Source organism: Pygoscelis adeliae, unplaced genomic scaffold (genome assembly GCF_000699105.1).
Source record: "Pygoscelis adeliae isolate BGI_AS28 unplaced genomic scaffold, ASM69910v1 Scaffold62, whole genome shotgun sequence".
Classification (NCBI taxonomy): domain Eukaryota; kingdom Metazoa; phylum Chordata; class Aves; order Sphenisciformes; family Spheniscidae; genus Pygoscelis; species Pygoscelis adeliae.
The window spans coordinates 2,616,147-2,627,109 of NW_008824401.1; the positions used below are offsets into that span (position 1 = coordinate 2,616,147).

A 10,963-nucleotide genomic window follows, 5' to 3' on the forward strand; every position below is an offset into this window, starting at 1 on the left:
AACTCTTGAAAACTGTTTGGAAAATTAAGATAACACTGTCACTCCAGGAACTTTCTTCCTTTTTGGATAACTGTCCACATAGGGCTTCCGTAGCTTACAGAGAAATCAAGAGATCTTTTACCAAATATTAGTAAACTTTCCTTTTCACAGTAGCATTGAAAAAAATCTGTATCTTTCTCAAATGCATCAAATCATGTAATATGAACAATCTACAGCTGTAGATTTGATTCTCTGAACACATTCTAGTTTCCAGCTTACAGCAGAACCAGTCCAAAAAGACAGAAGTTAGCTTACTTGGCTTCAGAGGACCTTACACAGTCAGTGAGGCAAATGTTACTAGGTGTGCACTTTAAAGATACAGAGTGAAGAAGTTTTACTCATCCATCATACCTTTTATTTTCTAATATCAGTACGTGATCATCTTTAAGGAAGTTGAAGGATAAGAACTGAGGAGCATACCAGCTGCACTTTACAGATTAACAGCCACAAAAATAGAAAGCAACTATACGATCTCTGGGTTTCACAAAACTAGTTTTCATTTGTAACACTTGACGCAACAAGATTAACTGCAACAAGTGAAGAAGCTACATCTGTAAAGTGCTATTTTTGTTATAAGTGGCTAAAAAAGCACAACTACAACAGATTTGGGTATTCGGTGGTTAGATTGTCGATGTCCTCCAAATCATTCATTTCAGGCTCTGTGTTTTTTGATGAAATTGATGAGCCCGTTTGTTGAGCTATCATGAGATGTCACTGGAGCATCTGACTCCAGTTCAGGCTCAATTTTCTTGGCAAGTTGTTTTCCAAGCTCAACTCTGCATTTATAAAAGCAGAAGAAGAAAGAAGACATTAGTGTTAACAACTTACAGTACTTACTATAAGCCATGGACATTAAAAATAGGTGCCAGTAAAAAGTTTACAGTGAACACTGATGAATGTTCTTCCCTTCACAAATTACTGACAAAGTTAATGTCATTCAACTCAGTGCCATTCATGAACTGGAGTTCTCACAGCTGCTTAGCTGAACAGACAGCTCTCAAATTAGAGGATGTCTAAAAAGAGTAAGTTTTGTTTTAAGAGTTAAGCAGAGTCTTTCCCCCTTCAGTACTAGTTTGTGTTATGCAGCCTGCCCCAATGCAGAATGCATTCAGCTTGCTACCGTTCACTGTTGAACATGACATCACACAGAACACTGATTTGTAGCACCAAGACAATAAACAACAGCTGAGCTGCAGGCCTGAAAGACTTCCCCAACACTACAGCATGCTATCCAGGAGTTACAGCCACAGACAGGGTAAGAATCTAGGATATTCCAACAGCTGCAAGAAACTAGGCTGGTTCTACAGCATCCCCACATTCCATAGTTAGTTTTGGATGCCATTCTAGATTTTATATATTACAGTAAAAGCTGTACTTACTCCTATCCCAATCCTGATTTCAGAGTTTATAGCAGACATCAGCTTTTATTAGACAGTCTTCCATTTTCAGTTTCTACTACAACATTTTAAAGAACTTGCTGTGGTAGCATAGCTCTAAGAAAACATATACAAAGGAAGACCTACCCTTCAGCCTTAAAGAAGAGAGCTTAGTGTAAATGCTGTTCTAGGCCTGTAGAGCAAACTTTCTCTTCCAAATAACCCCTCACAGCATAGGCAGGTTTTACCTGAAAAATCTTATTCATTTCCCAATCCTTTTCTCCTGCATAAGTCTTCATACAGTATGTTGTACAGTTAATATTACTACAGATTAGAAGAATCTGATTAGCTCCTGATTAAGTCTTCTATTTAAGAGTGACAAAGTGACAAACTCCTTGTGAAGCTGCTGTTCTCCACATGGAGCTCTACTACGATCCTTGGTCACAGGTGCAGACCTAGGGCTCCTATGTATGAAGACATCTGCCAAGAATGTTCTTGTATCTCCAGTATACGAAAATTAAGAGGTGGTCAGTCTTTTGCTTAACAAATACCATTCAAACTGCCTACTAAGTGTTTCGAGAGGTAAAATAATTCTTTTTTCCCTTCTATAAGGGAAAATAATTTCCCTTTCTAATTCTCAGAGCATGTGTGCAGCCCGCTTGACTATTTTATTCATTACTGCCTCTTTTCTGCATTTATAGTTTTTTTTTTAAATCAAACTAAACAGAGATCCTTAGCTAAAAGGATCTACAAAGGTATCTACAAAGTCATTATGCATGGCTAAACAAGGATACATGGTGACTTATGCCCAGAAAACCTGTTTTCGTTTAAAACTGTCCTATAATCATTTGCTTTAAGTGTAACGCTTATTTTTTCATTGTCTTTTCTCTAAGTCATGACAGATTAAGGAATACCACAGCCAGTAAGTACACATGAAACAGATCAAAGAGACTTACCCCCACTGGTCATAACTGTTAATATCCCAGACAATTCCTTGAACAAATATCTTGTGCTCATACATGGCTATAAGCAGAAAAAAGATTTATCAATAAAGTTTATCAGAAAGTCTTAACAAGCATTCACAGATGATAGATCTATTTACTTACCAATGATGGCTCCCAGAGTGAATGGGTTGAGTTTTGTAAACATGATTGAATTGGTTGGTCGATTTCCCTCAAAGACCTTTCAAAACAAAAGTTACATTGTTATCTACTATGCTGTAAAACTTACATCAGAAACCGGCAGTTTATATTTTCCTTGTAGCCCACATTGAATTATTTGTATTAGCAGCAAATACAAAATCCTGAAGGCTTTAAAAGCTAACAACTTCAACCATAAAATTGTATCACTTTCATGTTTTATTACAAACACAATGGCAAAATGTTATCTCCAGCACCATTACTAGCTACTATGGGCTACAGTAAGAAGTAAAACACAAGTCAATAATCCCAGGGGCAGTGATGAGATAGCTCATCTTCTCTGAAATGCCTCAAAAGGCTTCTAGATCAGCATGCTTTAGCAGGAGTGCCATTCACAGGCTGCTCCACTAGACCTGACAAGCCTGACAAGGTAGAACCTGTTAACACAACCTTCACAGCTGTCAAGACAGTAGCACTTGACAGCCACCGGAGGTCACTGCCCCATTCACAAACTCCATCAAGAGACCAACGCAGCCATCAAGTGCCAAAGCCTGGTTACCTTATGGGGAAGAAGCTTCTCCAGAGCATCTCCACTCAGTCCTGCTGCTTGTAGTTCCTTACGCGCTTCATCAGCAGTCTTTCCTTTCATCAAGGCCTCAGTCTGAGCAAGGAAGTTGGCCAAAAGGATCTAGCAGGTAAAAATAAGAACATCAACTCAAGCTACTGTTTCCTTAGCTAGAATAGTGATACCTAGTGCTTAAATCTTGACCAAGACCTAGTCTAGAGTTACAGCTCTTGTTTTTAACACTATGGCAGTAAAATGTGCAGTAGTTTTAACTGTACAATGCTTACTATTGCTTTTTACCTCAGAGTGCCAGGAAACTTGATTACTATTTTAATAGGTCACATATCTAAAGACACCCAGAACTGCTTTGCAGAATCCTGCCCCCACTGAAACTGACAGCAAGCCTCCCAGTGAGAACAACAGAGCCAGGATTTCACACACCTCTTTCACCCAATATAGTCTATACTTTTATCCCATGCTACACTATATGCACGGAAAGCCAGGTTGTCCTGGTTTCAGTAGGGATAGAGTTAATTTTCTTCCTAGTAGCTGGTACAGTGCTGTGTTCTGTGTCTTGGATTTAGGATGAGAACAGTGTTGATAACACACCAATGGTTTAGTTGTTGCTAGGTGGTGCTTACACTAGTCAAGGACTTTTCAGCTTCCCATGCTCTACCAACTGAGAAGGCTGGAGGTGCACAAGAAACTGGGAGGGGGCACAGCCAAACTGGCCAAAGGGACATTCCATACCATGTGCCGTCATGCTCAGTACATAAACTGGGGGAAAGCTGGCAGGAGGGGCACTGCTCGGGGACTGGCTGGGCATTGGTCAGCGGGTGGTGAGCAATTGCATTGTGCATCACTTGCTTTGTATATTATCATTATTACATTATCATCATCATTTTATTTCAATTATTAAACTGTTTTTATCTCAACCCATGAGTTTTTCCTCACTTCTACTCTTCCAATTCTCTCCCCCATCCCACTGTGGGCTGTGTGGTGCTCAGTTGCCAACTGAGGTTAAACCACGACACAGGTGCAAAGATTGGTCAAAGGTAACCAACTAAGATGTACTTACTCTATATAAAGGAAAACCCTCACAGCATACAACATACCAATCCCTACCAATACCGTAGAAGTTTAGTTTCCTATTCCCTGCCTCATGTTAGCTTGCAAATTCATGTGTGGTTTTGTCCTACCCGTTACATTGAAGACAAACTCTTTACTATATCTAGTCAAATTAAACCTTTTCTCCCCTTCTTTTGCAAAGTCATCTTCGAAAACTTTCACCTGTACTTGGTGTTACTTCACAAAAAAGTTACTATTACACAATTTAAATAGCACTTGTAATTTGAAATAATGACAAGATTGAAATTTCAGTGAGGAAACATGCTTTTTCTGAAGTATGCAGTAAGTAGTAGACCTGGACATGTTTCCACCTACGGAACTTAAGTTGTTAGACATGGTTCACTGGAAATCCTTAGTTGGATTTTAGCATGAGGCTAAAAAAGTTGGACTGGTTAAAAGATACCTATGTGTAGAAAGCTATCATCCTAGCCATGCTAGCATACTCATTAAATTTTGTCCCAGAGTTTAAGGCTTGCAACAGCATCTCTAAGGAAGTTTTCATCAGCTGAGAATTTGGTTCTTCCTACTCTGCATAAATTACACTCCTTACAATTCCTACAAGGAATTTTCTCTCCAAATACTTAATTGCTCAACTCTTTCCAGCCTCAGTAGGCCAACAGGCCACACCATTGATCTGTCTCAAGAACTGTGGCTGCAATTTCTTCAAGAACAAAAATACCACTGTATTACATATAATATGTAATTATAATTTAGATATTTTCAAACCTATTGTGAATGTTGATAGAGCCTATGTGTATAGTTTCAAAGGGACATTTAGAAGTCTCGCACACTGCAATACTGAACAAGCTTCAATGTCTTCAGCGACAAGAAGATACAGGTGCCCGGAGAAAACTTATTACCTTGTGATGCAAGCCATTTCTGACTGGATGCTGGGTCTGGACTGGGATCAGAAAGTCACAGGGAATCATGCGAGTTCCTATAAGAAAAGCCATGTTAATAACCCTGCAACAGAAAAGTCTTAGAAAATCTTCAATTCTCACCCCATTTTCAGCATTACTGGAAGACTCTGCCACTTCAAAAACCTTTCTAAAAAAGCTTTTTTTGTTATTAACAGCAGTGGGAAGTGACAATACAGCTCAGTAGTTTCAGCTTTAGTTGACACTCCTTATTGTAGAGTTAAAACCTGCATCTTATAGCATTCTATAAGATTAAGCATTCTTATAGGGAAGTGATAGTGCCCCTGTACTCAGCACTGGTGCGGCCGCACCTCGAATACTGTGAACAGAAAAGTCTTAGAAAATCTTCAATTCTCACCCCATTTTCAGCATTACTGGAAGACTCTGCCACTTCAAAAACCTTTCTAAAAAAGCTTGTTTTGTTATTAACAGCAGTGGGAAGTGACAATATAGCTCAGTAGTTTCAGCTTTAGTTGACACTCCTTATTGTAGAGTTAAAACCTGCATCTTATAGCATTCTAAAGCCACTAATTAAGAGCACCATAGCAATGTGATGCTAGGTTAGGTAAGAGCCCAACCTCTAAACCAATGTCAATTCTGCAGACTCTTCCAGCTTTGTAGATATTCAGAATTTAATTCCAAAACAAGGTATTGAATAGTTTCAGTTTACCTTGATGAATGAGCTGGTAAAAAGCATGCTGCCCATTGGTGCCAGGCTCTCCCCACACAATAGGGCCAGTACTGTAGTCCACACGAGAGCCTTTCTTGGTAATGTATTTGCCATTAGATTCCATGTCACCCTAAAAGAAGGGAAGGGCAGTATCACCTTTCTTGCAGAACCACAGTATCAGTACAAGTTTCCATACATGCGTCAACTATGAGTGCTGCTTGTTTATGGAAATTTCATAAGTATCAGGGATATAGCTGCTTAATTTATGGACACCAAGATAATGGATGTCCAAGGAAAAAGATCTCTAAATTAACTGAGCAAATAAGCTGGTATCAATCTTGGCACCAGTCTCTTTAGGCCCTTGATTACATTAATTTAAGTGATTGCAATTTTAACCTAGAAACATGCATTCAGGTTCTAGAACCAGAACAGAAGCATATCTACATTTGCCTCTGAAACCTTTACTCTGCCTGAGCCTTACCTGCTGAAAGTAGGCAGCAAAGCGGTGCATGTATTGGTCATAGGGCAGAAGGGCATGGGTTTCACATCCATAGCAGTTTATATACCAGACCCCTAGCATGGCCAACAGAACAGGCATGTTCTTCTCCAGCGGGGCAGTGTGGAAGTGATTATCCTGTGTGACACAAAGGAAAAGAATTACACTTTTGATAAAGCAATCATCATCCCTCTCAACTCTTAAATTGTTTTTATTGTTGTTTTGATCCAGGGAGAGCTTCCCAAGCACAGTCATTTTAGAAGCATTGAGAGGACATGGGAACTTTAGAAACCAACCTGCCTTCAGTTACCTTACTAACAACTCTGTTAAGAGGAGCAAATCTGAAATAGGCATCCCATACTCACCATCCAGTGGGCTCCTGCAAGCAGGCTCTCAAAGTTGTCAAAACCTAACAAGGGAAAAAGTCAGTTTGTACTTACTATTACAACTCAAACTTGATTTTTCTTGTAGAGACAATCATAAAACAGTTGTGATTCTTTGTATGCAGCAAGGCTCCCAACTACTAATTGAGTTTAAAGTTGCACTTTGACTTCTCCTGAAATTTGCATCCCATAAGCCAGATGTATTTAGTTATGATTAAAGCCTGGACTTCAGAGCAAGTCCAGCTTCTTGAAATATACTTCAAAAACCTTTGCCTAAAATCCCCATTCAGGCAGAATGAGCAACTGGAAGGAAAACAGAGGCATTAAAGCCAGGCTCTGTATTAAAGGCTACATAGTTTTCAGCAAGTTTGAACACTTAGTCACTTAGCCACAGTGGGAGAGACATCCCCCCCAAAAAAGAGGGCAAGGCTAGTAAGTACAGCAGGGATTTCTGTGTTGGTCTGAGGAGAAACAACTGTAATAAGGTCTTCCCAAAGAGAAAGATTCCCCCCACTTCCCTGTTCTCTTAACAATTCACCTGATTTTTCTTTGCTCTATAATAAGGGTATTTAAATCACCATTCATTTTCACTAATGAGTAGTTTAACTAATACCATTCTCTCCTGCAAAGCCAGAAATCCTGGTTCTTATATGGAAAAATGGAGATGGTGGTGAAGTGTTCAGCAATCAAAGCAGCAGCTCTACCTATGGTCAGAACCCAGCTTTGGGAGGTGAAGGATGTAAGAGCAAGAAGTGCAGATAGACTGGCATGTCAGCAGTGAGCACCAAATCTGTCTGACAGCAGAGATGAACAGTTTATTGCAGACAAAACAGTAAGTGCTTGACTGAAGTTCATTTTGCTGATCACATAGGTTTTTCTACACATGACAACTCCTAGTTATATCATTCCAAAAACGCCAAAACCAATGTTTTTCTTCTAACCTCAGTCTAAGGGAATTCCAGCTTTTATTTAGAAAAATAAATGACATTACAGTTTCAGACTTTAAATATCTGAAAGAAGTGATGAGGGAATAAATGCAAGGCTGCTGAACAGCCTGCTCTCCAAGAAACAGCAGTCCTAGATATAACTAGATAGAAGGAAGAAGTTTTTTACGCTGAGGGTGGTGAAACACTGGCACAGGTTGCCCAGAGAGGTGGTGGATGCCCCATCCCTGGAAACATTCAAGGCCAGGTTGGATGGGGCTCTGAGCAACCTGATGTAGTTGGAGATGTCCCTGCCCACAGCAGGGGGGTTGGACTAGATGGCCTTTAGAGGTCAAACTATTCTATGACTATGATTCTTAGAGCTCTTTGACAGTCACTGTGTACTCTCCACCTGCATTCAGGATCTGCAGCAGAAATGTCAATGCTATCCCATAACAATACAACAAGTAAGTAGGGATCAGTTTAGAGGGTCTATGTTTGCTCCACAATCAACTGCAGCTGGAAACAGCATTTCTGTATCATCAGGCCCTATAGCCTAGAAGAACAAGTACTGGGGACAAAAGGAAGTAATGGGAGAATGAAATAGTTAAGGCTAAACAGAGCTCGTATGCAGAACTGGAGACATAGGATTTTGATGTTTAGTTGTGTATGTACTCACAGAAACTAAATACCCTACTCTTAAACAGTTTAGGAATGTCAGTTGCAAGGTCTAATTTTCAACACTGACATGGCTTTACATAAATCAGGCACTTTTGGCTATGCAAGTGACTAAAGAGATGCAATTTGACTATTTGTACCTAAATATGGGTAATTTCCAAAACTGCATGTACAGTACTAAAATCTCAACATTTCCCTTACATTACAGGTTGTTTTTTAGCACAAACATCCAACTACTCAGAGTAGGTCGGGTAAAGTATTTGCCTCAAATCTGATCCACAATCCACTGTTAATGCATTTTGTAGTTACATTCCTGAAGCAAACAGATTAATTCTTGGCATTGTTACATCATAGGAATACCTACCAATATGCAGGGCAATGGAAAGACCAATGGCAGACCACAGAGAGTAGCGGCCACCAACCCACTGAAAACAAGAGATTGGTTTAGACAGGAAACGTGCAAGGTTTTTAAATTCAAACTATTAGGAAATAGCAGCATGTGTTTAGACTATTTTCAGCAAAATCAATATTCTTTCTGGTAATAATCCACTACACATTATATGGCATGGTCAAGGGAACTTGAACCTTACAGTAGCCCTCTAATGAATCCTTAAGTATGCATTTTTTGAGACTTTAAAGTTATCCCACTTGTCTGATTTATAACACCTGTTGAAGCAGATCCCTTGATGATTCCATTTCACTTCCAAATACTAAATTTGCAGCTTGTATTAACTGCTTTCCTAATATCACTCTTCTATAGGTAAAGCCTGCTTCAGCAAGATTATGACACTAGCTAGGGAAAGGTAATGCTCTAGATAATTTCTAAACAGTACCTTTAAATCTAGTTTGTCATAGTCAGTGAGGCATAAACCAACCTATTCCTGGTTAAGTAGAAGGGCCAAGACTAAGGGCAGTATACTTAAAATATGCATCTGCTATAAAATTAGGCTCCCGTTTCTGATGTTTGACCTTTACAGGCCTAGATTATATACAGTAGACCCCAACAGTCAAATGTCACAGCTTATAATAACTACTTACACAGAGGAATATACTAAGACTTGTATCTCCTGTTACCCAACAGCTGATTAGACAGCCAGGAATATAGAAAGTTCCTCTTCAGACCTTTGACTGCAGGATTTTAATGGAATGGCCAAGACTGTTTTGCTTGCCTGACATGTTCTCAATTTGCCTTTAGTTATGAGTTTTCAGATGTTTCAGTACAGAGAATACAACTACCATAATTTAGGGGTTTTGGCAGTTTCCTGACATCTAATTAACATTTTCTGAAGCAAGTTAGATTATTCTAACAGTTAACATCTACCACACAACATTAGACATTTACTTACATCCCAAAACTCAAACATATTCTCTGGGTCAATTCCAAAGTCTTTAACTTTAGGCTAGAATAAAAGAAAAAAGCATGTAAGAACACCATAAGTAAAACCAACATTCTTAAAAAGCTTTATGTTTAGCAAATAAAAAACCACAAGTTAGGTACGTATTAAATACACAATTCCCCAACTACATCCTCTATTTTAAAAACACATAGCATCCATCAGAAGAAAGTATAGCTTCATTTCTAGAGATCACTATCACTATTCAGTAGTCTCAAATAAAATCAATGACACTTATTTTCTGATCAAAGTGGCAATATAGTAATGAGTTCAACTGACATTCAGTTTACGTTTTGCAGAACAGAATGGAAGAAAGGAACTTCACACCACAGTACCTGACAACCTCGCAATTATTGCAGTCTTTTTCTAATTGCTATTGGTGTCTCTACTTCATACTTCTGCATACACCACATCAGGGTACATCATATGCTACAGATTATTCACACAAACTACCTGCATCACTTCAGCACTTACTTTGAGGAGTCTAGAGAGTAATATTTTTTCCATATAACTGCATTCACACACACTTAAACAGCTACAGGTAACACTCATTAATAACACGGCAGTAATTTCAAGAATAAGAGATCTTGATTTCAGATTTAAAGCTCTAGCAGAAAAAGAACAAATCTTTAATGAAGGTCCAATCTTGCTACAGTTCATTACTCTGGATGTGTTTCAGTTATTTTCAGTAGAAAAAATATGCTTCCTTTCAAGAGGAAGGCTAACTATTGGTATTGAAGTAATGGTGTCTTAAAAGATAGCCTCATTTTAAATCCTGTAAGGAAACCTATCTTAAAGGTACATAGAAAAAAATAATAGATTTGTTATACTTACACCATTGGTAGACAAGGCAACAAAATGCTTGGCCACAGCTGAAGGCTTAGTAAAAATAAAGATTGTTAGATCTACAATGCTAATTATTTTGATTTCTGGTCATAAAGCTGATCTGCTACCATTTACACTTAAACAAAATACCATTATCAACTTGAAATCATCTTATTCACATTCAATGTGGGATTTGCCAGCATGCCTATCTGAAGATAATATTCTCATGAAGCCCTCTGGAAGCAGTCACTACTTAAGGAAATAGTGTCCTGCTCTAAGAGTATGTTATTGGTTTGGAACATCACTAACACCACTTTGGAGCAGATGGAATTTGTTGTACATGTGCTACCCTTCCAGCTAGGGTCAAAAGACCAAGACAACTGGAATTACTGATAAATCTCAAACTCCAGATTTAGACTTTGGTCTTTCC

The 10,963-nt window shown here is 38.8% G+C and overlaps 1 protein-coding gene across 1 annotated transcript in view; it reads right to left on the bottom strand.

Moving 5' to 3' along the window:
• Positions 1-366: 366 nt before the first annotated feature.
• Positions 367-10,963, bottom strand: part of GPI (glucose-6-phosphate isomerase) — a 73,004-nt gene continuing 62,407 nt past the window's right edge. Inside the window, exons 8-18 of the mRNA XM_009320317.1 lie at positions 10,543-10,587; positions 9,661-9,714; positions 8,679-8,739; positions 6,696-6,739; positions 6,316-6,468; positions 5,835-5,964; positions 5,108-5,184; positions 3,114-3,242; positions 2,522-2,597; positions 2,372-2,438; positions 367-815 (exon numbers count right to left, since the gene is read on the bottom strand). Coding sequence (XP_009318592.1) covers positions 692-815; positions 2,372-2,438; positions 2,522-2,597; positions 3,114-3,242; positions 5,108-5,184; positions 5,835-5,964; positions 6,316-6,468; positions 6,696-6,739; positions 8,679-8,739; positions 9,661-9,714; positions 10,543-10,587 — 960 coding nt within the window. The 3' untranslated portion in view covers positions 367-691. The remainder of the gene's footprint in view (positions 816-2,371; positions 2,439-2,521; positions 2,598-3,113; positions 3,243-5,107; positions 5,185-5,834; positions 5,965-6,315; positions 6,469-6,695; positions 6,740-8,678; positions 8,740-9,660; positions 9,715-10,542; positions 10,588-10,963) is intronic.